At 44.2% G+C, this 26,697-nt stretch overlaps 1 protein-coding gene and 1 long non-coding RNA gene across 5 annotated transcripts in view; one reads left to right on the top strand and one right to left on the bottom strand.

Annotated features, from left to right (window-relative positions):
- The window catches only part of LOC137504493 (uncharacterized), a 40,634-nt gene extending 23,274 nt beyond the window's left edge, over nucleotides 1-17,360 (bottom strand). Inside the window, exon 1 of the long non-coding RNA XR_011019492.1 lies at nucleotides 17,287-17,360. This is a non-coding gene — a long non-coding RNA (uncharacterized lncRNA). The remainder of the gene's footprint in view (nucleotides 1-17,286) is intronic.
- Nucleotides 1-26,697, top strand: part of BTC (betacellulin) — a 103,594-nt gene that overhangs the window by 37,850 nt on the left and 39,047 nt on the right. For all 4 annotated transcript variants that reach the window (XM_068232959.1, XM_068232966.1, XM_068232954.1 and 1 more), the window contains exon 2: nucleotides 25,091-25,189. In XM_068232959.1, the coding sequence (XP_068089060.1) occupies nucleotides 25,091-25,189 (99 nt within the window). The remainder of the gene's footprint in view (nucleotides 1-25,090; nucleotides 25,190-26,697) is intronic.

Raw genomic sequence — 26,697 nt, 5'->3', positions numbered from 1 at the left:
CCATGGCCTGTGTGGATTTGGCTTAAATCCGGCCCTGACCATATACCAGCATTCCGAATAAATCTGAGATTCCTGCAGTTAGGTACTTCTTTACGAAGTCAGAACCCTTAACTATACCAAGTGAATTTGTGCTGAAGGGCCTTCACATTATTTTGAACGATAACTACTGATGGTTCTTGCAGATTAGTGTGACAGCTGGTGTTAGCTCGGCAGCCTCCTCGTTTGCTAATTTATTCATGGGGTTCCTTGAGGAGAAGTTCATTTATGGTTTTGCCTTTGTACTGCATTGACATGTTTATCTTGTGGGCGGGGACAAAGGATGAACTTGACACATTTGTAATATTTCTCAGTTCCTTTTATTTTATGTATTGTGCTTAATTCCAAGACTTCTCATACATCAATTCCATTTCTAGATGTTAATAATTCATTTAGTGGTGGCATGATCACCACTTCATTGTACTCCAATATGACTGACCGTAACACGATTTTGCATTATGGTAGAGCGCATCCTAGGCATTTAATTAGGGGCCTGCCTTTTTCCCAGTCTTTATGGGTTTACAGGATGGGCACTGATCCAGTGGATTGAGAGAATAACATCAAAGTGATGACCAATAATTTCTGGGCTATCCACAGGATTTAATAGCCACAGCTCTTTCCAAAGCACAGATACACTTCCAAGAAGGCCCATTACAGAGATCAACCATGAATCGAATACCCTTTCTACATTGTCATTGAGAGACATTGCAGGTGATCTGCATATCAGTTCACAATAATTGTAACATACCACATCAAGTCAGCAAGTGAAGGATGAACCACTCCTGTCACACAATTCACGTAGGAATATTTTGATCCAAGTCGATCCAGTGAAAAATGTTGTAAGGCCCCTCTTTCATTTTGACAACACAAGGGATGCGGTACATTTTTTGACACACAGACATGACGTTCATGAATTGAGGGATATGGTGATTGACCACGTCCCAGCGCTTTAGACCGTGATGACCATGACCACTTACTACACCAGAAAGAGTTTCTGGATTCGTAGCTGAATTGTATCATCCTAAAAGGGTTAAATTTGCATACAGTAATTTATTTCTGTGTTTTCTGGTTGACTATGTTTATTATGGTGACCCATCTCAGTTTGAACATGTATGTGACTTGAGCTAACCATCCATTTTGGATTTTCCTGTGTGTGTTTTGGTTATGACCCTAAATGGAGACTAGGGTGGTTTATAAACTTTATTAGTTTTTTTGTTTGTCCATCTTCAATGCAGGACAGAATGTATGTATGTATGTATGTGTGTGTGTGTGTATGTATGTATGTATGTATGTATGTATGTATATGTGTATATAGTTATCCTTAGATTAATAGGTATTTGTTTACTGTTTTAATAATATGTTTGTTCCGTCTTATATTGTTGAGACATGGGGCCATATGCAATTCACTTTTTCACGTGAGTCTTCTCTTAGGAGATATTTTTAAAATTGTCAATAAAATGCCTGTTAAGCCACCAGCAAGCAAGAAAATACTGAACATAATTTTGATAGTACTTTTGCAGTGTTCTCCCCAGGATCAATCAGCCGGGCGGAGCGCCCAGGTAAATCTAATTACCGCCCGCCTGGTGTGATTGCATGCCCCACAGTCACCGTGCCCAAGTAGAATAAATTATTGCCCGGCTGACGTTGCGTGCCTGTCATTTGTGCCTACACGCAGCGCTGCATCTTGCAAGTCAGCAGCAGTTGCGAGCATAGGCATCGAGGGGAGGAAGGAGGAGGGGGCGGGGGATCGGTTCTGCGCGCTTTTGAAAGTTTGCTGCCTGCTGGGCTGGGACTCCTCGGAGAAACCACGTGGGTGGCCAGGCTCTGTGCAACACTCACCAGGCTCCGTTACAGCGGCCCCGCCCACAGACCTCTAAGCAGCGTGCAGAGTGTGTTTCCTGCCTGAGCCTGACCCACTGTTAGATCGCACAGTATACAGTGGTCGGGACTTGGCAGGAGAGATGATATGAGATTGTGGGTGGTCTGTGGATGCAAGAGTCAAAGCCCCTCCCTGACAGAAAAGGTAACTTGTGCACATGCACCATCGCCAATCCTCCTTTCCACCCCTTACACAGACACTCACTTTCTTGCTGTCTCTCTACCTTTCTCTCTTTCTCACTGTCTCTTTCACACTCTTTTTTTTGCTGTCTCTCACTCAGTCTCTCTCCCTTTTTCTTTCACGCTCTCTCTCTGACGCTGTCTCTCTCTTCTCTCTCTCTCGCTGGGTCTCTCTCTCGCTCTCTCACACTAGGTCTCTCTCACACGCTGTGTCACTGTCTCTCTCTCTGTCTCTCTCTCACGCTGTCTCTCTCTCTCACGCTGTCTCTCTTCCTCTTTCAGGCTGTCTCTCTCTCTTTCAGCTGTCTCTTTCTCACTCTCTTTCACGCGGTCTCTCTCTCTCTTTCACGCTGTCTCTCTCTTTCACGCTGTCTCACACTGTCTCTTTTTCGCTGTCTCTCCCTCTCTCTTTCGCGCTCTCTCTGTCCCTCCCTTTCTTGCTGTCTCTCTCTTTCACGCTGTCTCTCTCTCTTTCACGCTGTCTCTCTCTCTTTCACGCTGTCTCTCTTTCACGCTGTCTCTCCCGCTCTCTCTTTCACGCTCTTTCTCGCTGTCTCTCCCTCTCTTTCAAGCTGTCTCTCTTTCACACGGTCCCTCTCTCTCGCTGTCTCTATCCCTCTCTCGCGGTCTCCCTCTTTCTCGCTGTCTCCCTCTCTCTTTCACACTGTCTCTCTCTCTCTCTCCCTCTCTTTCTTGTTGTCTCTCTCTCCTTCTCTCCCTTTTGCTGTGTCTCTTCCCCCCCCCCCCCCACCCCTCTTTCACTTTCTCTCTTTTCACCTTATCTCCCCCCTAGCGCTTTCTCTTCCTCTGTCTCACTCTTCATCCACTTATCTCCATCTCCCTCCCCACCTCTCTCTCTCTCTCTCTCTCTCTCTCTCTCCTCTTTTTCTCCTCCCCATTTTTCTTCCCACAATTGTTCTCCCCAGGATCAATCAGCCGGGCAGAGCGCCCGGGTAAATTTAATTATCGCCCGTCTGGTGTGATTGCATGCCCCGCTGTCACTGTGCCCAAGTAGAATAAAGTATTGCCCGGCTGACGTTGCGTCCCTGTCACCGCAAGCCGTGCTCGTCGTTGACAAGTGCCCGGCTATCAGGATGCACTGCTTCTCTGTGCATGAGATCTCGCGCTGCCCGGCGAGCTCGTGCTTTGATTGGCTCAGCGCATTAGAGGCGTGACCATTAGCGCTGGCCGCCGACTGCAGAGCCATGTGTCTGTGAGCTGTACAGAGACGTGTATGGAGACAGAGGTATTGGCAGTGTTCACTGATGGCTGAAGGAATCAGATTCTATATGCAGGCTGTGAAATATAAATATATATATATATTAATAATTCACAGCCTGCATATAGAATTTGATTCCTTCAGCCGTCAGTGAACTGTGCGCATACCTCTGTCTCCATACACATCTCTGTACAGCTCACAGACACATGGCTCTGCAGTCGGCGGCCAGCGCTAATGCACACACACACACACGCACACGCACACGCACACACACACACACACGATGCCCCCATAATATGTGGCCCATGCACACTATCTGCAATACCCCACGACCAATGCAACTGGAAACTAAATAGTAAAAGTGGACAGAGATAGAGAGATGAGCGTACGCTAGGCTGCGGTAGTGCAGCATAGCGTGCTCTGGTAACTTGCGCACGCCACCAAATTTCCCCATGCCTACCCACCCGGCTACTTTTTCATGCCACCCGGCTGGAAAAAAAATTCTGGGGAGAACACTGCTTTTGTACTTACTTCTCAGTACTTTTTCAGTTGAAAAATGCTGGAAAGTTATTCTATATAGAAGATAAAAAAGTATCTCCTAGGAGAAAACACAGGAGAAAAGTGAAATTGCATATGGGCCATGGGCCCATATGTAATTCACTTTTTCACCTGAGTTTTCTCTTGGGAGATAATTTTTCATCTTCAATTTAAAATAACTTCCCAGAACCTTTCAACTAAAATAGTACAAAAAAGGAGGGGAAAATTAATATCAAAATTATTTTGAGAATTTTCTTGCTTTCTGGTGGCTTAAAAGGCATTTTATTGACAAGTTGAAAAATATCAGCTAGGTGATAAGTCAAGAGAAAAAGTGAATTGCATATGGGCCATGCTTACATTAACAAGTATTGCTGGCTTTTTATACTACAGTGCAGCTATCATTTGTGTTTACTTGCACTGATTAGCCTGATGCAGTTTCCCTGCACCTTGCACTCTACTTCCTCCTGGATCACAGGGGACGTTTACGTCCCTGCCTCCATGGTTACTGCATCACTTGTTTTGAGGCCGGATGAAAACAGTGGCCTTGAGAGGCTGTTAATTGAACTTAAATTCTTAATCTCGGCACTGAATGGCCAGACAACTGCGTCCATGCCCCCCCGACACTCCACCTCTTCCTAGCGCCCTTGTCTCCCCGGTTACCGTGGCAGGTGAGCTGGTATGCAGAGTGAGGCAATTGGCCTGGTATCTATCTGGGTTGCTAGATGCCAGAGCTACATACATATTGTCTGTTGGCGTGTGCTTTCTTCAAGTACCAAATTGGGCGAGCTGAGTTTTGTTTTTTTGATTATGTGCAAGGGATTGGCATTATTGGAGTGGGTGGTGTGTCTCTTGCCATGCAGCAAGTGCAATAGGCATTGATCTATTCTGTTTAATGCATTAGTGTATTTATTTCTGCATGATGTGTAGCATCAGATTTTTATTGCAATATGGAAGGAAGTTGCATATATGTATTTATTGTTGGCCATCATGCATTTAGTGTGTAATTGTACAGTTGAACAGCGTATATGCTGCATTATTGATTGCCAATGTTTGCTTTTATTAAGGAGAAACACAGCTATCATAGTCTATTTCCTATTATTGGTATGGAACATTTCCAGTGGGTTCTTACACATTGGTGAGATAATTTTATTGATTTTTCCTACTGTTTTATGTGGAGATATGGCTGCCTTTCTTGCACGTGGCAACAGTGTTATTTTTCCTGCTCTGCACGTCTCTGGTACTTTAGTCTTGTTCTCCTAGAAGAGCCGTCACTTGAGTAGTATTCTTCAGATTGCTATTATTAGTGTTTATTTTTACATCAAACTGATGGGTAGAGTGGGGCCGAACCTCCGATTTTTGGTTCGCGAACTTCCGCGGAAGGTTCGGTTCGCGTAAAAGTTTGCGAACCACAATAGACTTCAATGGGGATGCGAACTTTGAAAAAAAAAAATTATGCTGGCCACAAAAGTGATGGAAAAGATGTTTCAAGGGGTCTAACACCTGGATGGACCCCCAGGTGGAGGAGTGGGATACATGCCAAAAGTCCCCGGGAAAAATCTGCATTTGACGCAAAGCAGCGTTTTTAAGGGCAGAAATCACATTGAATGCTAAATGACAGGCCTAAAGTGCTTTAAAACATCTTGCATGTGTATACATCAATCAGGTAGTGTAATTAAGGTACTGCTTCACACTGACACACCAAACTCACCGTGTAACGCACCGCAAACAGCTGTTTGTGTAGTGACGGCCGTGCTGGACTGGTGCGCACCATGGCGAGAGTGCAGGTTTTGGTGGCTTTACAGCCCATATGGTCGCCTGGCTGATGTAGGTGAATGACAGAACAGTGACTGTCCAGCTGATCAAATTTGGTCTGACCACAATGAGGCAATGACCTTATTATCGTGGGTGTGCCCCCCGAGACACTCATCTAGGCGCCGGTCATTGCTTCATTGTGGTACGCAAGCCCCTTCACCACTGCAAGGTAATGATCACGAAGGGGAATGGGCGCATGTACATGCCTTTTCTTTTGTTGTTGCAGCTGCCCGCAGTGCAGCCAGAAAAATTAGGCAGTCATGTACACGCACATGAAAAATTATTACAGCGGCCGCTGCTAGCAGCGGCCTGAAAAATTCAGCAATCCGCCTGGAGTCCCGGACCCTGTTGGTGGTGGCGGAGAAGGTAGTCAAGCGGCCTGCAGGCAGACATGCTGTGTGGAGGGACTGGGAGCGACTTAGTCTTCTTGGGGCAGGTCATTCCGCTTAAACATTTCCTTCATGGACACCTGACTGCTGCTGTGGGCAGAGGAGCAGGAACCGCTCAAGGGCAGAGGCGGAGTGGAGGAGGGTGCTTGTGAAGGTGCAAGGGAGAAAGCGGCAGAAGCAGATGATGCACCTGAAGGAGGAAGAGGAGAAGGAGGGTGACTTTTCTTTTGTGTGCTGCTGCTGCTTTTGCTCAGGTGGCCATCCCATTGCTGTTTGTGCCTTTTCTCCAGGTGCCTTCGTAAGGCACTTGTCCCTACGTGAGTGTTGGCCTTTCCACGGCTCAATTTTTGTTGGCAGAGCGAACAGATGGCTTTGCTGCGATCTGAGGCACACACATTAAAAAATTTCCACACCGCTGAGCCACCCTGGGATGTGGGCACTATGGGGGCCTCAGCAGCTGATGCTGAAGGGCAAGTTGGCTGGCTGTACATAGGTGGCGACACATGGTGCCGGACACTGCCACCAGCTGTTTCTGACAAAGAGCTGCCCCAGCTTCTTTCAGCAACTTCTCTCCTCCTACTACTCTCTGACTCCCCCTCTGAACTGTCCCCCTCTTCATCTCCTCTATTGGGAACATACAGAGGATCCGTATCATCGTCATCATCGTAATCATCCTGCCCAGCTTCGCATGCCTCAGAAAAATCCAAACATGCACCATCAGTAGGTCCTTCATCCTCCTTACACGTTACATCCATAGTGTTGCTGCGTAACTCAGACATATGAGCTGGTGAAAATTCATCTGCCTGTAACAACAATGGCTGTGCATCAGTGATTTCACCACTAAATAATTCTTGCGAAGTGTCAAATGCAGCGGAAGTGGTGCTAGTAGTAGCGCTGGTGGCTGAGCAAGATGAGGTGTTCTGTGTCGCTAAATACTCAACCACGTCCTGACAATCTTGGGAGGTGATGGGACGTGCCTTCTTCCGAGCACTGTACTGTGGGCCAGGTCCACACGAAATTACATTTACACGACCTCGCACAGACCTGCCGGGTGGCCTTCCTCTGGCTCTGGCACTACCTCTTCCTCTACCTGTTTTGTCCATATCGGGTATGCACGGAGTGGTATATCACACTGCGTGCACTCACGTAGGTAGGTGGGTTCACTTAACTGCACAGGTATGCGCACTGATGCGGTGGGTTCACTGAACAGAACAGGTATGCAGTGGTGGGTTCACTGAACAGGTATGCAGTGGCGGGTTCACTGAACACAACAGGTATGCAGTGGTGGGTTCACAGAACAGGTATGCAGTGACAGGTTCACTGAACAGGTATACAGTGGCGGGTTCACTGAAAACAACAGGTATGCAGTGGCGGGTTCACAGAACAGGTATGCAGTGGCGGGTTCACAGAACAGCACAGGTATGCAGTGGCGGGTTCACTGAACAGAACAGGTATGCAGTGGCGGGTTCACTGAACAGAACAGGTATACAGTGGCGGGTTCACTGAACAGAACAGGTATGCAGTGGCGGGTTCACTGAACAGAACAGGCATGCAGTGGCGGGTTCACTGAACAGAACAGGCATGCAGTGGCGGGTTCACTGAACAGAACAGGTATGCAGTGGCGGGTTCACTGAACAGAACAGGTATGCAGTGGCGGGTTCACTGAACAGAACAGGTATACAGTGGCAGGTTCACTGAACAGAACAGGTATGCAGTGGCGGATTCACTGAACAGAACAGGTATACAGTGGCGGGTTCACTGAACACAACAGGTATGCGGTGGCAGGTTCACTGAACAGGTATACAGTGGCAGGTTCACTGAACAGAACAGGTATACAGTGGCGGGTTCACTGAACAGAACAGGTATGCAGTGGCAGGTTCACTGAACAGGTATACAGTGGCAGGTTCACTGAACAAAACAGGTATACAGTGGCAGGTTCACTGAACAGAACAGGTATGCAGTGGCGGGTTCACTGAACAGAACAGGTATACAGTGGCGGGTTCACTGAACAGAACAGGTATACAGTGGCGGGTTCACTGAACAGAACAGGTATACAGTGGCGGGTTCACTGAACAGAACAGGTATACAGTGGCGGGTTCACTGAACAGAACAGGTATACAGTGGCGGGTTCACTGAACACAACAGGTATGCAGTGGCGGGTTCACTGAACACAACAGGTATGCAGTGGCGGGTTCACTGAACAGAATAGGTATACAGTGGCAGGTTCACTGAACAGAACAGGTATACAGTGGCGGGTTCACTGAACACAACAGGTATGCAGTGGCGGGTTAACTGAACAGGTATACAGTGGCGGGTTCACTGAACAGAACAGGTATGCAGTGGCGGGTTCACTGAACAGAACAGGTATGCAGTGGCGGGTTCACTGAACAGAACAGGTATGCAGTGGCGGGTTCACTGAACAGAACAGGTATGCAGTGGCAGGTTCACTGAACATGTATACAGTGGCAGGTTCACTGAACAGAACAGGTATACAGTGGCAGGTTCACTGAACAGGTATACAGTGGCGGGTTCACTGAACAGAACAGGTATGCAGTGGCAGGTTCACTGAACAGGTATACAGTGGCGGGTTCACTGAACAGGTATGCAGTGGTGGGTTTACTGAACAGGTATGCAGTGGTGGGTTCACAGAACAGGTATGCAGTGGCAGGTTCACTGAACAGGTATGCAGTGGCAGGTTCACTGAACAGGTATGCAGTGGCAGGTTCACTGAACAGGTATGCAGTGGCAGGTTCACTGAACAGGTATGCAGTGGCAGGTTCACTGAACAGGTATGCAGTGGCAGGTTCACTGAACAGGTATGCAGTGGCAGGTTCACTGAACACAACAGGTATGCAGTGGCTGGTTCACTGAACAGGTATGCAGTGGCTGGTTCACTGAACAGGTATGCAGTGGTTGGTTCACTGAACAGGTATGCAGTGGTGGGTTCACTGAACAGGTATGCAGCCAGGAACCAGCTAAGCCTAACTAATCTTTCCCTATGAGAGACAGTCTGCAGCAGCTCGCCCTACTCTCACTAACGCAGGCACACGAGTGAGCTTAATGGCCGCCGCTGCCTGCCTGCCTTTTATTAGAGGGGGAGTGGCTCCAGGGGCTAGTGTAGCCTAATTGGCTACACTGGGCCTGCTGACTGTGATGTAGAGGGTCAAAGTTGACCCTCATGGTGCATTATGGGGCGAACCGAACTTCCGCAAAACTTCGCCTGCGGGACGCGAACGCGAACCACTGAAGTTCGCATGGAACCGTTCGCAGGCGAACCGTTCGGCCCAACTCTATGGGTAAATGTCTGTTATCCCATAAATTGCAGCTTATTGTTATTGTCCTTGATAACAGGATGCCTTGACGTTCCGAAACTTTGGACTCGTACCCTGACACTTTAATAAATTGTTTTTGCAGAACTTTGGTGTTGAGTGATCAGACTTCTGTACACCAATCTGTGCTATTCTTCTGACATCTTTTTGTGGCCTTCAATCCTAGCTTGTCACTGGTTTGTAAATGTCTGTCATTGGCCTAGACCTTTTCATTTATTAATGTCTGTATTTGTTTATTACCCGTCTACTGTTTGGCCTGGCCATTTGGTCTGTCCCTGACTCTCTGATTCTGCTTTAGATTTTGGTACTATATTATAGCTATCCAACTATAGTCAGTTGCCCTTGTCTTGGCACCGTGTATGCACATACATATCCACGATGGAACGCTAGAATCTGTAAACACAGAATTGTTCATTTTGCTTTTCTCTTCAAATTCTCATGCATGCAAAATTATTTTTTTTTAACTTGATAAGAGTATTTGAAGTGAAATTAGGCAAAGTGAAAGCCACAGGCCTGTTAGACTATTTGTGTTTATCTACCTGTTGCTCACTGGCGTAAGAGAACAGATAGATGTAGGCTATAGCTGTTCAACCAAAGTGAAACGAAAATCATCCTTTAATAAATATGAAAAGTTGGATCACCTGAGTGTAGTTGCGAGGTGAGAAACTAGGTGCTAAAGTAAACTCCTCTTCACATTCAGGAAGAGCGGTGATCAGACCGACTTTACAGGTTTTATCTAATCAGTTATATCCCTTAAACCTGTGAGAGGTTTAATCCTCGACCACCCTAAGTCCACATGAATGTTTGGTACACAATAGTCAACTCAGTAGGTGTTAATGCTGGCTGTTGATACTGAAATATTTCAACAGTGCAGATCTTGAACATAGTTCAGAAAGCTTCATCTTGTGCACAAAGGGATGTTAATCCAGGTGGTCTGCAAATGACCAGCTTGAAACTGACCTCAGATCAGACTAGTGGAGGAGCTGATTATCAAAACACTAGCTGATAGCCTGGCCTTGCTCGTGTATGTATTTGGCTGGTGTTGGCTCCGCCCACTTTTTCTAACCCTAACACACAATCACTTGATTACTCAATGACCTAGTTTGTGAGCTTTGTGGTCTTTGGCATCAATAATTTGCATTGAAATGAAACAAATCTGATTGGCTGTGGCTCCACCCTCTTTTCTGAATTTGAACCCCAGTCACCCAATGACCAACTGTACCAGGTTTGCGGCTTGTGCCATGAAATATTCCCCTTGAAATTCAATAGGTGAATTTTGATTGGCTTTAGTAGGCTCCACCCACTTTTCTGAATATTAAGCCCAGTCACTAAGTGACCAACTGTGCAAAGTTTGGAAACCCTACTATTAACTGTGTAAGAATGGCTGCAGTTTACATTTTTCCAGTGAAATTTGTATTTGTTTCCACCCACTTTTTTTGGTTATGGGGATAAAAAGCATCCTGTATGTTGTTCCAGGTAATGTACTATGTGTGTGCCAAATTTCATTCAAATCCGTTCAGCCATTGTTGTGCGGTTGAGTAACAAACATCCAAACTTTTGCATCTGTAATATTAGTGAGATTACAAAAGCACAGCTAATGGAATGGTGAAAACCTATTGGTTCCGCCCCCTGTAACATCTAAAGACAAAGGTAAGGTTTTACCCAGAATTCCAATCAAAGATGAAGATACATTTTGGACAGACTGGTGAAAAGTTATAACCTCTGTCAGGCTAATACTGTTGTATCAGTTCTTATTTGAGAGCTTTTTCTCCACTTCCTGTCCTAGTGACATCATGTGTCACAGAAAATAGATCAGTGGAGAGATCACCCTAAAGGGCAATTTAAACCTGTAATAGCGATTTTTAGATTATGGCATAGTGTATAAAGTTATGCCACTACAGATCAATACATTTTCAGATTGCTTTAAGAAATTGACCCCAGGCCTACCAGTTTATAGCTTTTGAAGATTTTTTGGAAAGTTTTTGAAGATTTAGTGATTTGGTGATAACCACAGCATAGCCTAAAGGTATTCAAGCACCTCTACATGAAGACGTATACAGTATAATTAACCTCCCTATGGCTGGTTCGTGATAGTGTGCCATTTTGCGGGCAGGGGGTTTGGGTGATGGGCATTACTTACCTAGAGGGCTGCTCCTCTAGCACCCAGTCCATTTGGGGTTCGCTATATTTCCCAGGGAGCAATTTCAGTTTGAAGCTCTTTGTGGTGTCATGCGTCTTCGGCAGCCTCAGTGCATGCTGCGAGATGTAGTCCATCGATGTGCTCACAACGACGTACATCTATCCTTCTGAGAGATGTACTCACATAGACAGAGTACATCTCCCGCCATGCATTGTGGCGGTCAGGAGCGCGCCACACCGCTAGAAGCTTTAAATTATGAACTCTCCTGGGGAAAATGGTAAACCTCATACTCTCCCTCCCCCAAAGACACACTCTCTATTGCCAACTTCCCTTTTAAATCTGTTTCTGATCACTATTGAATCTACTGGGACTTGATTCCCTAAAATATCCGATTCATTGAGTTTTGTTCAGTTTTGACCAAAAATCAATCAAAAGTATTCATTAGATAGGACAGAAAAATTAGGTAAATCGTCTGCGTGACGGGACCAGTGGTAGATCGACGGCTGATAGCATTGCATTGTACTGAATACTGCGATTTCATAGATTTTCAATAGGTTCCTTGCTGGAATTTATTTAAAGAGACTCCGTAACAAAAATTGCATCCTGTTTTTTATCATCCTACAAGTTCCAAAAGCTATTCTAATGTGTTCTGGCTTACTGCAGCACGTTTTACTATCACCATCTCTGTAATAAATCAACTTATCCCTCTCTTGTCAGACTTGTCAGCCTGTGTCTGGAAGGCTGCCAAGTTCTTCAGTGTTGTGGTTCTGTGATGCATCTCCCCCCTCCAGCCCCCTCTCTGCACACTGCCTGTGTATTATTTAGATTAGGGCAGCTTCTCTCTTCTCTTTTACAAGCTGGATAAATCCTCCTCTGAGCTGGCTGGGCTTTCACATACTGAGGAATTACATACAGGCAGAGCTGTCTGCACTCTGCAGGAAGAAACAGCCTGACACTTCAGTGGAAGATAGCTGCAGGGGGAAAGAAACACACAAATGATCTCTTGAGATTCAAAAGGAAGGGTGTATATAGCCTGCTTGTGTATGATTGTATTTTCTATGTGTGGACATACTGTACATCAATCTACTTCCTGTTTTGGTGGCCATTTTGTTTGTTTATAAACAAACTTTTTAAAACTGTTTTTAACCACTTTTAATGCGGCGAGGAGCGGCGAAATTGCGACAGAGGGTAATAGGAAATGTCCCCTAATGCACTGGTATGTTTACTTTTGTGCGATTTTTAACAATACAGATTCTCTTTAAAACGACATATGTGTGTGGTAGGACTCAATCCTGTGTGTGGTCGGCTTAGAGAGTAGTCAATAGTTTTACCAAGTGGGTTGGCGATCTATAATTGTACGGCCAGCTTTGCTGTGTTGTTAACACCCCACTGTTATATACAGGTATATTCACTTGTAGGTGTCATACAGCTAGCAGGAATGCAGTTGTATTCTTACTATACATCCCACTGCCCTCTGATTGTGTGAATGGCTTTAGGTTTTTATATTTTCCTAAAATAAAGGACTTGGGCTTCTCGGACGGGAGACATGACGTCAACTGCTTTTAGTGTGGAGGGTGAGCCTGTAGCTCTATGGGCAGTTTATCAAATATGTCAGTGGAAAAGGCAAGGGTGTGTAGAGATTGTCACATGTAAATTAATGTCTTGCTTTGGGTGTTATTCCTGCTAAAGTTTGGATACTATGACAGCATGAGATGAGATAATTTGATATGATTGTGATACATCTGTCCCTGCTGAAATCGCTCAGCTGTGCAGTATATACCGTCATACTATAATTACTATACTATTATGAACAGTAACATTTTCAAACAGAATAGAGAAAATAAAGTGCATACATGTGCAAATGTAACATGTTGCACAAAATTAATGAAAAAGACTGACTGATTAATTAGGAAATTATATTTTCATGTGTATAATTTTAAAGATTAACTACTGCTGTAAAAGTAAATAAATTACAAATAAAATAACATATTCAGAAAATGAAAGAAAACCCTTTGTTCATGTAATAGCATAATTATGATTTGAGAATATTTAGGTAGTATTAAAATTATTACCAGGGCTGTGGAGTCTACATAAAGCTCCTGACTCCAATTCCTCAGTGTATGGTACCTTGTGACTCCGACTTTAAAATCCTAATTTTTTTGATGTTTAACAATTAAAACAAATAGAAGGTAGCCATGGACCCTCAAGGAAACAGCGATACAGTATCCATAAAAACATCAATCGGGTATTAAAGATAATACAGTAGAATCCCTTTATAGTAAACATCAAAGGACCAGGAAAAGTAGTTTATTATATTGGAAGTTTACTATATCAGAAGTGGTCATACATTATATATTTATACAGACACATTTGCTGGGACCTGAAGACTGAGTTTACTATATCCAGAGGTTTACTATAACGAGATTCTACTGTATTGAAAATGAAAGAGTCAGCCAAATGATGGCTCACCCAGCTTCTGCTAAAATTCCAAATGGAGTTACGTTCTATAGTATTCCCTTTATGAGTCGTAGCAACCTGGAGGGTGAAGTAATTTGGGGTCCGGCTATTGCCGACATCCGAATTACACTCTAAATCCCACTGCGCCACTCTATGGTGACGCCCAGGTCAGGCGCAGCACTGCAGTGAGCATGCACCCAATTGACCTGCTTCGATTATCCTGTAGGTGACTCTTTCCACAAACTGTTATGGCAAACCTGCAAGTAGGCATATAAGGTATAATGTGTACTGTTGTTTCTACACACTGTTTTTGCCTCAGAAGCAGGGACTTCTGGTCATGAAACACGTGTCAGACACACAAAGGTTCTTCAGCACATGCATGCGTTATGACATTCTTATTTAGTATTTGTATAGCACCAATATCTTCCACAGCACTGTACAGAGTATATTGTCTTGTCACTTCACTGTCCCTCAGACGGGCTCACAATCTAACTCCTCTGTCTATGTATGTAACCTGTAGGGTATGTATCGTATTCTAGGGCCAATTTTAGGGGGACACTAATTAACTTAAAGGGAACCTAAACTGAGATGATATGGATGAATCCTTTTAACCAGTTCGGCCTATCTGGACGAGTTTTCTCGTCCAGATAGGCACTGCTGTTTTCCCTGCGTGGTGCGCGCGATCGGGCGCGTGCCCGCGCGCGCATTCGCCGCTAGCCCCCCGATCAGTGAATGGAAATGGAATTCCCATTCACTGATCTAACTTCCCCGCAGAAATACCGACGCTTTCTCTCCAGAGAGCGCGGTATTTCTGCCCCCAGGAAACTTTTCCCCAGTATTTTAGTTCCTGGATGCGAGATCGTTCGCATCCAGGACTTTTTTCACTGTGGCCATCTTGTGGCCAAATAGTAAACTGCACCCACATACATTTTTGATAAAAAAAATATATAATTTTACATTTAAAATTAGCAGTTTCCCTCCCACACCAAAAATTACCCACATACACTTTTTTTTATTAAAAAAAAAAATACAATTTAAAAAAAAAACATAAATAGTTACCCAAGGGTCTGAACTTTTTAATTATGCATGTCAAGAGAATAGGTTATTATAATATTTAAAATTATAAGCTTATAAATAGGGATGGACGCAAATTGAAAAAATGCACCTTTTTTTCTAAATGAAATATCGGCACCATAAATTGTGATAGGGACATCGTTTAAACGGTGTAAGAACCGGGACATATGGGCAAATAAAATACATGCGTTTTAATTACGGTAGCGTATATGAATTTCAAACTATAATGGCCAAAAACTGAGAAATAATGAATTTTTTCCGTTTTTTTTTTTCTTATTCTTCCTGTTAAAATGCATTTACAGTAAAGTGGCTCTTAGCAAAATGTACCCCCCAAAGAAAGCCTAATTGGTGGCGGAAAAAAACAAGATATAGATCAATTTATTGTGATAAGTAGCAATAAAGTTATAGGCGAATGAATGGGAGGTGAACGTTGCTCGGATGCATGAGATTTTCGGCACTGCGGCGCTGAACCGGTTAAACAATACCAGTTGCCTGGCAGTCCTGTTGATCTCTGGCTGCAGTAGTGGCTGAATCATAGACCTGAAACAAGCATGCAGCTAATCCAGTCTGACTTCAGTCAGAGCACCTGATCTGCATTCTTGTTCAGGGGCTGGGGCTGAAAGTATTAGAGACACAGGATCAGCAGGAGAGTCAGGCAACTGGTATAATTTTAAAAGGAACAATCCATATCCTTCTCAGTTTAGGTTCCTTTTAAGTATAAGCAGGACCAGTCAGTATATATTTTTTTTTTTTTGCATGGCAGATCTTGCAATGAATTGTTTATTGATCATTTCTGATCAGTCTGCTGCATCAACATCTGATGAAGTTGATCAGATGGTTCTTTAATGGGTAGTGAATATTGTTTTTTACGTACCATCTCTAAGAGATATGCTGACATATTCTGTGGAAAAGTCATTTAAACTGTGCAGAGCTAAATGAGAAGATTCTGCTGTCTTAAATAAATCATAATATTTTGATAAAATGTCATAGCCCACATTATTCAGTAAAACAGAGAGGTCAACAAGTTCTCTGGACTTATCTTACAGAGTCCATTGTTTTTAATGGAAATCTGACAGTCTGAGGGAACATCACAGTATACACTCGAGAAATGAACAATCTTTTCGATAAAGCAAGAGAAGAGCTTCTTCTTTGTCCATGATTTTGTTTGACAGACCGAATCGCTGACCACAATTGCTTATCTCTGATTTTCAGAGCAACACAGGGACGTGATATTTTTATGGATTCATTCTAAAAATATATTGTGTAAATCTGGTTATCTTACATGAAGTCTGAATCCTTGCATATGAAAAATGCATCGCTCCTAATTGTCACCATCTCCTTTGTACTACTGCAACGAGGTGTTAAATAAAAATGCCATGGTATACGTTTAGCTTCAGAGGTGAGCAATACAGGAGGTGCCCAGAGTGCTGCCATCGCTCAAGATCACCATAGGGGGCAGAGCCCTTAACAGTGGCGGACAAAGCCAGCGATGGGCCCCTGTGCAGAATAAATGAAGCGGGCCCCATTCGAGTGGGCGTGGTCATAACAGATCAAGGTTGGATCCAAACAGTGCTAAGATAAAAGTACATGAATCTAGGTCACATTCTGTAATCACTGTATTAATGTAGCACACATTTTAAACTTGTATATGACTGAGGTACAAGTTATTACCGCTGTTGCTCTTAAGTTTTAAAGAGAAATGCATGGAGAAAAGCCTAGAGGATAATCAGGCCCTAACTGGTGCAATTGCATGGGCCCTAGAGGACATGGGGCCCCTGTGGGGCTGCTTGACCTGCACGGGCCTATGTCGGCCCCTGGCCCTTAACCAGTACACTTTCCAGCCACTGCTCAAGGGAAGGGAATGGTTACTTACCAAGCAGTGCCTGCTATTTATCTGGTCTGTAGGATAAAGCTAGTCAGCTAATTTAAAGACACAGTAATGCGTGCAGACCTGCAGTACTGCATCTAGCGCAGTTACCTTGCTTTAAGATCTGATACACCAGATCTCTAACGACAGTGATGCCCAAGCACATTATTCCCCTCCTCATACCACTAACTGGAAGCCATTCTGTTATCTGTTCTGCCATCATCCCTCTTCCCTCCTCCATAGCAACCAAATGTGTTGCAAGGCTGTAGCCTCATGATGAGTCTGTTTGGCACTCCCCCCCCCCCCCCCCCCCAAAAAAAAAACACCCCCCAAAAAACAAAAACAAACCAAGAATGCACTTAATTCACCTTTGAATAAAGTTTCTACAGCTATTTTTTGACCTGACATGTGACCTGAAGCAACCCATCATAAGGAATTATCTGGAGGATGTGTAGGTGAGGTAGCTGCTCCTTACACTGACATTATAGAATGGATGTGGGTGGAGCCAGACATAGCTCTCTCTGAAGATTGCAGTCTAGCAGTGAACGTTCCACATCAGCTAAATAAAGAGCTTGTACACAAAGAGAAATGAGTCTTGCCTCAGGCTACGTACACTACATTGTGTCAGACTTAAAAATGTTACTGCCCCATAGTGTTTTAATTATATTAGTAATTGCTTTCTATTGTTAAAGTGAGCTTATAACCTAATTCTAGTAAATAAATCCTCAATTGCCCCCAATTAGTGATACAGTTGTGGATCACTGATTTTGGCCAACTATAGAGAGCTGATAACTCTCTGGCCATACGTGTTATTATACACAGCGTATAGTAAACGTTCCCCTTTCCTCTCCCACGTGTAAGAGATCATAGTGTAATCAGTGGGGCTACTTTTAGAAACTGATGCACAGAACAGCTGCCAAACTCACTACCTAGCACAGGCACTAAAATAGAAACCATGTGACCTGATGGGAACGCAGATGTGTGAGTCATTCTGTTTTGGCTTCGTTGTAGGTAATTTTGTTCCCACGTACCTTGATAAAAATGTGTACGTAGAACTCCAGAATTTGGTATGAAGTGTGCTATTATAGCTACAAAGTTTCTAATAAAAGTGTCAGGAAATCCACAGAACTTCTAGTAGCGTAAAACTGTAATTAACAGCAAAACATGTCTTTTGTAAATGAAGGATTTTTTATTTAAAGGGGAACTGAAGTAAGAGGTATACGGAGGCTGCAATATTTATTTCCTTTTAATCAATACCAGTTGCCTGGCAGCCCTGCTGGTCTATTTCTCTGCAGTAGTATCTGAATAACACCAGAAACTAGCATGTAGCAAGTCTTGTCAGATCTGACTTTAAAGTGTGAAACACCTGATCTGCTGCATGCTTGTTCAGGGGCTATGGCTAATAGCATTAGAGGCAGAGGATCAGCAGGGCTGCCAGGCAACTGGTGTTGCTTAAAAGGAAATAAACATGGCAGCCTCCATATACCTCTCTCTTCAGTTCCCCTTTAAGGCTGCATTTAAAGCTCACCTCCACTATATTTTCCCTAGCGCATTGTGATGGAACTTGTTTGCTTGTTTGTTCATGTGTATAAGCTCCTTGATCAGCTGATGTCATATCACTTCTGAAATAGTTAGGAGTCGCCCCACTAGCCAGGTGCGTAACTACAGAGAAGCAGCCCCTGATGGCAGGGGGGCCCCAACTACTGCTTTACACCCTCCGATACAGGGGTCCATCTTCAGATCAGGTGATTTTTGTGGCTACACTGGTTATGGGTGTGAAGAAGGTTATGGTGGCTACACCTGTATCATGACCCTTGTGAGAGGGGCCCCCAGGCTGTGAGGGTCACCAGGGGGAGGCAAGGAATAGGATGTGAGCACTGGAGGTCCCATCAAAGTTTTGCTGGAGGCCCCATAATTTGTAGTTACACCCCGGACACTAGCAGTTTCCTGTAGCACCAACTCCCATAACATGTATCTCTGCTCTTCTCAAACATTCCTGGGTGCTACAGTCTAAACCAGAGGTCAACATACTTCAGACTGCCTGGGGGGGGGGACACATACATAAAATTATATTGAAAAACATTACCTTGAATCTAGGTATTGATTTCACCCCCCCCCCCCCCCCCATGCCCAGAGGAGACCTCCCAGCAGCAGCCATTCAGTTATGTGGCGCCCCGAAGAACTGCTTTGTGTACCAGTGAAGCATTCCCAGGTGATGTGCCGTCCAGTTACAGCAGTGTCACCTGATGCAGAATTGGATTGGAAGCCAGGGAATGACTGCTCACTGGCTTCTACAGTATGTGGATGGGTGAAGCCAGCACTACTATTCTATATGTGTGCCGCTGATATTTAAGGGTGCAGTGGGCCACATCTATAAGTTATACATTTTGGTTTGGGGGGCCAGTGAAAAAGCTGCGGGGGGCCCCATTCGGCCCGTGGGCCTTAGTTTGAGGACCACTGGTCTAAACAGTAGTGCTGAGGAACCTGCAGGGAGCAAATCACAGCCAGTTGCTGATGAGTTAGGGGATCTGTAACTTAAAAAATGCCCCTGGGGGGGTACTCACCTCGGAAGGGGGAAGCCTCTAGATCCTATAGAGGCTTCCCCCATTCTCCTGTGTCCCACGGTGGTCTCGCTGTAGCCCACTGAACAGCGGACATGTAAATATTTACCATCCCGGCTCCATCACAGGCGCGGTAGTGGCTCTCTGCTTGGAAATAGGCAGAAATAGCCAATCTCTGCCGGGTCCACTCTACTGCGCACGCGCAAGTCACCTGCGTAGTAGAGCGGACCCGACAGAGATCGGCTATTTCTGCCTATTTCCATGCGGAGAACCACAACAGCGCCCCCGCTAGAACAAGGAAAGGTACATTTTGCACAGCCTGACAAATTGTCGGCTGTGCATTCAGTGGGCTGCAGCGAGACCACTGTAATGGCCCATACTCACGGGCTACAAATGTCGTCGCGGCGCGCGCGTGTTGCAGCGACAGGTCGCCCGTGAGTATGCAGAGTTGCATGGGCGCGCACCCCGAACCGTCGCTCATCGCTGATGTCGCCGGGTGATTGGCGCAGTCAATCGCCTGGCGACAGTCGCCGCCGCAACTCCGCCACAACTGTCGCTAGTCCGCGTGAGTACGCGGACTAGCGACAGCAACCTCCATTGAAGTATACGGAGGTTCCGGCGGGGGAGGAGGAACGTCGGCGGCCGCTTCAGTCGCGCCGCTGGTCCCTCTTCCGCGTGTGTACTCGGAGGGACCTGGCGAGGAGCTGTCGCCCACACGCTCACGTGTGCTGGCAATAGGCCCTAGAAGTTGCCCGTGAGTATGGGCCATAAGACACAGGAGGACGGGGAAGCCTCCATAGGATCCAGAGGCATCCCCCTACCGAGGGGAGTACCCCCCAGGGGAACTTTTTTTTCATTACAGAGTTTCTGTAGCCTCCCTGGCGGTATGGACGAGCTGAGTTCGTCCAGCAAAAACTTGCAAAAAACGTTCATGACGAGCTGAGCTCGTCCATGCCGACAGGGAGATTTCCTGTTTCTCTGCCCCGCCGGCTGCATTTTTTTATCAGAGGGATTCCCCAGGATGGCTGGATGCCTGACTGCACGCTGTGGGTAGCGATCTGTGCTACCCACAGCGTGCAGAACAAGCATCCAGCCACCCTAGGGAATCCCTGGGCAGCCAGCGGGGCAGAGAATGTGCGGGGGATCCCCCTTGTATGTGGAGGCTGTGCTGGCGGGGGATCCCCCTCTGTGCGGGCGGGGGGAACCCCTTTATATGGTGGCTGTTGCGGGCAGGGGATCCCCCTCTGTGCGGGCGGGGGGATCCCCCTTCTATTGTGGCTGTTGCGGGCGGGGGATCCCCCTCTGTGCGGGTGGGGGGATCCCCCTTCTATTGTGGCTGTTGCGGGCGGCCTATCCCCCTCCTCCCCCTCCCTCCCGATGTCCCCCCTCCCGATCTTCTTCCCCCCCCCCCTCTCTAAGCCCATTGAGTAAATAGATTTACTCACCCGAGGGCTTTCTCCAGCGACGGCAGCAGCACTTCCTCCTCCATTTCCGAAGTCCCGGTCTCCGTACAGTTACATTACGAGGCTTGGTGATGTCACCAAGTCTCGTAATGTAACTGTACAGAGAACGAGACTTCGGAGATGGAGGAGGAAGTGCTGCTGGGGGATCCCTTCGCCAGCACAGCCTCCACATACAAGGGGGATCCCCCGCACATTCTCTGCCCCGCTGGCTGCCCAGGGATTCCCTAGGGTGGCTGGATGCTTGTTCTGCATACTGTGGGTAGCACAGATCGCTACCCACAGCGAGCTGAGGGGGGGGGGGATCGGGAGGGGGACATCTGGCTACCTATAAATCTGGCTAAACACCTGGCTCACTATATACCTGGCTAAACATCTGGCTCACTATATATACCTGGCTAAACATCTGGCTCACTATATACCTGGCTAAACATCTGGCTCACTATATACCTGGCTAAACATCTGGCTCGCTATATACCTGGCTAAACACCTGGCTCGCTATATACCTGGCTAACTATACTTGGCTAACTATACCTGGCTGCACATCTGGCTAACTATACCTGGCTGCACATCTTCTACCTATACATCTGGGTCTTATACTCACCATTGGCATGCTGATCCCTGGTCGCGTACCTCTGATAGCTTCCCCAGTGTCTTCTTCCATGTCCCTTGGCGGATTTTGCTTCTTCCTCAGCGATCACATGTCCCCCGTTGATCGGCGTTGATGACACCAGGGTCACACAGCATCATCAACATCTTGCAGAAAACACTTTTTTTTTTTTTAAATTGAATTCAATACAATAATCTGTATTAAATTTAATATTAAAAAAAATTGGTTGCAAAAAAAAAAATGGTTGCAAATTATTGGAAATTAATTGAAACACTTTTTGCACGGAAATCCTGGGGAAACTGAACGCCAGGGTGGTTAATGCAGCTGATGGCTAGCTAACCAGGGGTATCATCCTGAAAGTGTTTTTTGTTGCATGCAGAGATTAGTAAATTAAGAAAATGCTCTAATGAAAACTATTTAACAACATAGTAGTATTGAGTTTATTGAGTTAGGTAATAGCAGCAATCCTGTGCACAGTGCCTGTAAGAAAAGGAAACCAAGAGCCCAATATAGTGTAGTAAGTCTTGACACCAGATTATACAGGGGTTGGACAAAATAATGGAAACACCTTGATAATCAAGTAAATATATTTTAATATGGTGTAGGTTCACCTTTTGCGGCAATTACAGCCTCAGTTCTCTGAGGTATTGATTCATACAAATTGTGAATTTTTTCCAAATGAATTTTAGCCCATTCTTCAGTTAAAACACCCTCCAGTTCTTTTAGAGATGATGGCGGTGGAAATCGACTTCTTACTTGAATCTCTAATAACGTCCATAAATGCTCAATAATGTTGAGGTCTGGGGATTGTGGTGGCCAGATGAGATGCTGAACTTCATTAGAATGTTCCTCGTGCCATTTTTAACCATTCTAGCTGTATGGATTGGGGCATTATCATCTTGAAAGATGGCATTCCCCCCCGGAAACAGTTCTTGAACCATAGGATGTACTTCATCGCCCAAAATTCCTAAATTGTCTCGGCTGTTAATTCTTCCGTGAAGGGAAATCATTGGCCCGGCGGATTTCCAAGAAATAGCACCCCAGATCATCACAGAACCCCCGCCATGTTTTACAGTTGGGAGAAGGCAGACTGGATGAAATGCTTCTTTCGGCTGTCTCCAAACGTACACTCGGCCGGAGGTCGGAAATAAGGTAAACCATGATTCGTTAGAAAAAAAATCACATTTTTCCAGTGCTCGAGGGACCAATTCTGGTGGTTTCTACACCACTCTAAACGGCTTGAAACATTTGTCTTTGAAAGCAGAGGTTTTTTTAATTGCAGTTCTTCCATGGAATTCAGATTTGTGCAGCTCCCGACAAACAGTTTTTGTGGAAACTGTGTTCTGTAGCTGTTCATTCAGCTCTGCAGTGATTTTAGGAGCTGTGGTCTTGCGAGCTTTTCCAACAATTCAATTTAGAGTCCGACGGTCTCTCTCAGGCAACTTCGACTTTCGGTCACAACTGTGCTTTGCTGAGGACGTTTTTCCTTCTCTTTCAAAGGCAGTCATTACTTTTGAGACAGTGGCCCATATGCAATTCATTTTTTCACTTGAGTTATCTCTTAAGAGATAATTTTCTTATTCTCTGTAAATTAAATTTTCAACATTTTACAATTGAAAAGGTACCCAAAAATTGGTGAAAAAGTACAATCAAATTTATTTTGAGTATTTTCTTGCTTACTGGTGGCTTAAAAGGCATTTTATGACAAGTTGTAAAAATTTCACCTAGAAGAAAACTTAGGAGAAAAAAGGAATTGCATATGGGCCAGTATCTCTTGAAATGCAAAGCATTCGGGCAGTTTCTGTTACAGTAGCGCCTACCATACGAGCATCAACAATTTGGCCTCTTTGAAAGTCTGAGAGATCTGCCATTTTTAAAAATTCTAACCAACTTTGGTTTTAACAATTATTTTAATTAAACAAATCAAATAACAAAAATAATGAAAGAAATGTAACATATGTCAAGTTTTGATTGCTTAAAACATGTTCAAAGATTATGATGCCAAAATGTTAGGTGTTTCCATTAATTTGTCCAACCCCTGTAGGTAATCACAAAAAAGTAATACTCACAAACCATGGTTACCACAAAGGCAACCACTGCAATGGCAGGTGGGGAGATTAGACCTGATCCCATTCAGGTTAAGAAGCCGCTCTCTGTAGATTGGAAAGATGGGGCAACACCACTTCACCAAGGGTGGACGAGACAATAGACAATATACTAGTATGTATAACGGAAGCACCAACATAGTATAAAAACTTTTAAAAAGAGGAGGTAGTGGTGGACTTGCCTCCTCCAAGACGACACCAAATATTGTTGGTTTATTCACAATACTCCAAAAATTCAATGCGTTCTGCAGGTTTAATCCCACTTCATCAGGCAATAACAACGGAGTAATAGCATATAGGGTCAGTAGAAGAACCAAGCGCCTCTGTCAACAGGTAACAGACATCTTTTAAACAGGATTTCAACTTTAAAGCGGACCCAAACTCACAGCATAGCACACAATGAAAAGTCTTTATTCCACAAATAGTTGCTGAAGAAATTCACTGCTCTGTGTTGTGTGTTTGTTAAACCAAATCAAAGTGTCTAATAAGTTCTCATCAGCATCTGCAGGGGCTTTGCTGAGGCAATTCTCCCTGTACAGTAAACACTGAGGCTTAACACTTTCAGTGCTCCCTGCAAAGTAAAACGAAGTTGAAACGTAATTTTTTTTTTTTTTTAGAATTTTAATAAAGATTTTCTTTCCCAAAATGGGCATCATGCTGGGGCTAATGGTTTAGAGTGGATAGGAAGTTCTGAGTTTAGTTCCACTTTAAAAGCTTCATCTGGAAAAAAAAATGTAGGTGGTCTTTTAAACATCTTATAAACCGGTTATGTTCCAGGAGTTTGTAAATCGAATTTGTTTGTAAGCTAGGTCAGGTAGGTACGCAGATAACTGATCTACTTTCGGACAACTCTGAATTTGGACATATAGTATAAACAATGTTTTTGGTTGTTTCAATGTGCTTTTAATTTATTCTAATTGGTTCCAGACCAGAATAGTAATGTACGTAGTTTACGTCTAAGCCTGCCAAGGCATAGATTTTAAATTCCACATTCTGCCCGCCTGCCATTCTTGTCATTCGTGTCAGTACTGTGATGTTGCAGCCCACTCGCTCTGCTGTTGCGCTGTCAGCAGACCTCCGTATCTCGGCCAGGAGCCCTCGTGATTACTGTGAGCCAATTACTGTTTATAAAGGGAAAGGACTGGTCCCAAGGTAGTTAAACTACTTACAATACAATTTATACAATTTTGTCACTTGTATCAACAAAAATAAACAATAAAAAGAGTAATGTATATTTTGCACCTGGAGACCATTTTGTTTGTTTGTATGTTTGAACATTTTTAACTCAAGTAGTTTGTAAGGAGGAGTACTTTGCTTACTGAGGTAGGTTAGGTGAAGAGGAGCAGTTCTCCACAACCTTCTACTGTTTTACATTTCTGTATGACTTACAGTAGCATTGTGAACCAATTTGATATTTTAATTTTTTTTTTCTTTAGGTTTTACCAATTTCCCTTGGGTAAATTCAGATGGAAATTCAACTGCACAGCCTGAAACAAGAAGTTTTCCATGTCCCATGTATATAGATAACTGCTCAGGTAACCTATTCTAATCATTTATTTTTATTTTTGAAATCACAGTAGCATTTTGCATGTGGTTGGTACCTAAGCTTTATATTGTCCTGGAAATGTGAGCATGACATACAGAATGCAATATACTGGTTTCTTAATATGAAAGGGTAAAGTGACCCTGCAGGGAGAAGAATGTGGAGGTTTGCCATATTTATTTTCTATCACACAACGCCAAGTGCCTGGCTGTCCTGGTGATATTTTGGTTTCGGTAGAGCCTCAATCACCCACCTGGAGTAAGCATGCAAACACGTGGAGCCATATGCAAATCACTTTTTTCACCTGAGTTTTCCCCTAGGTGATATTTTTAAACATGTCAATAAAAAACATTTTATATCGCCAGCAAGCAAGAAAATACTCAAAATAATGTTGACAGTACTTTTTGGCACCTATTCAATTGCATATTGCTTAAAGTTATTTTAAAGTGGACCCAAATAAAAAAATACAAGATTTCAGAAATAAAATCTATTTTCTAAATTATAATAATAAATAGCAACCTTTTTTCAAATGCATGATGACAAATATAAAATATTTTACATTTATTGGAGGAACCCCTCCCTTTCTTTCATATTGCCGGGACAGAATCTGGCAACCTGGTGGAGTAGGTGGTGTCTGGCAAAGGAGGAATTGCTAATGGCTGCCATCTGTATAACCCTAGTTATGCAAAGAAAAGGGTGAAAAGCATGCACTGAAATGCTCATAGGCTTAACGGAGTGTTTATTTATCTTTGTATGTGTCAGAGTGGTGCAACTAAATATTTTGAATAAAAAAAATGTTTGGTTTGGGTCCGCTTTAAATAGAATATGAAAAATTATCATCTAGGAGAAAACTCAAGAGAAAAAGTAATTTGCTTCTAGGCCATGGTGTGGTCAGTTTCTAGTGAGATGACCTGAAGTATTTGTTTTGTGACCTAAAGAAGAGCTTTAAGCCAGTAGTGGAGTTCTTATGTGATTTCAGTCTCCATCGTAAAGGTAGCAGATTCGACCAAAAGAAAAATCTATCTCTAACTGAATCTGACTGTCGGCTGCCCATACACCGCAGGCCGATTCACAATTTAATGCTGAAATCCATCCGGAATCGGCCTTGTGATGCCGCATCCACTTAATGCAAGGAATGTGACGTGTTATTGTGACAGGTGGCCATATCAAACTCTGGTCCACAAAGTGTGGTTCAAGAAATGTTAAGTGTTTGTGGCCACATTTCTTGTGGCCATACTTATACCAAATGTGTTCTATTTTTTCTTATGTCATTTCAAATTGGTTGCACCAAAAATAACTATCAGTAGTATATGACAGTTCAATCATATGCTTATGCACAGATGTGCAGTAGCCTATAACCAAACCAACTTTTGTGCCCAGTAACAATAAATATTGGAGTTGATTCACAAAACCTATCTCATGAATTAGGGCCCGTTTCCACTAGAGCGAATCCGCATGCGTTGTCTGCATGCGGATTCGCATAACCAATACAAGTGGATG

Source organism: Hyperolius riggenbachi, chromosome 1, assembly GCF_040937935.1.
Source record: "Hyperolius riggenbachi isolate aHypRig1 chromosome 1, aHypRig1.pri, whole genome shotgun sequence".
In the NCBI taxonomy this organism is placed as follows: Eukaryota; Metazoa; Chordata; class Amphibia; order Anura; family Hyperoliidae; genus Hyperolius; species Hyperolius riggenbachi.
Note: the sequence above shows the minus strand (reverse complement) of the source record. Positions and strands in the feature narration are given on the sequence as shown.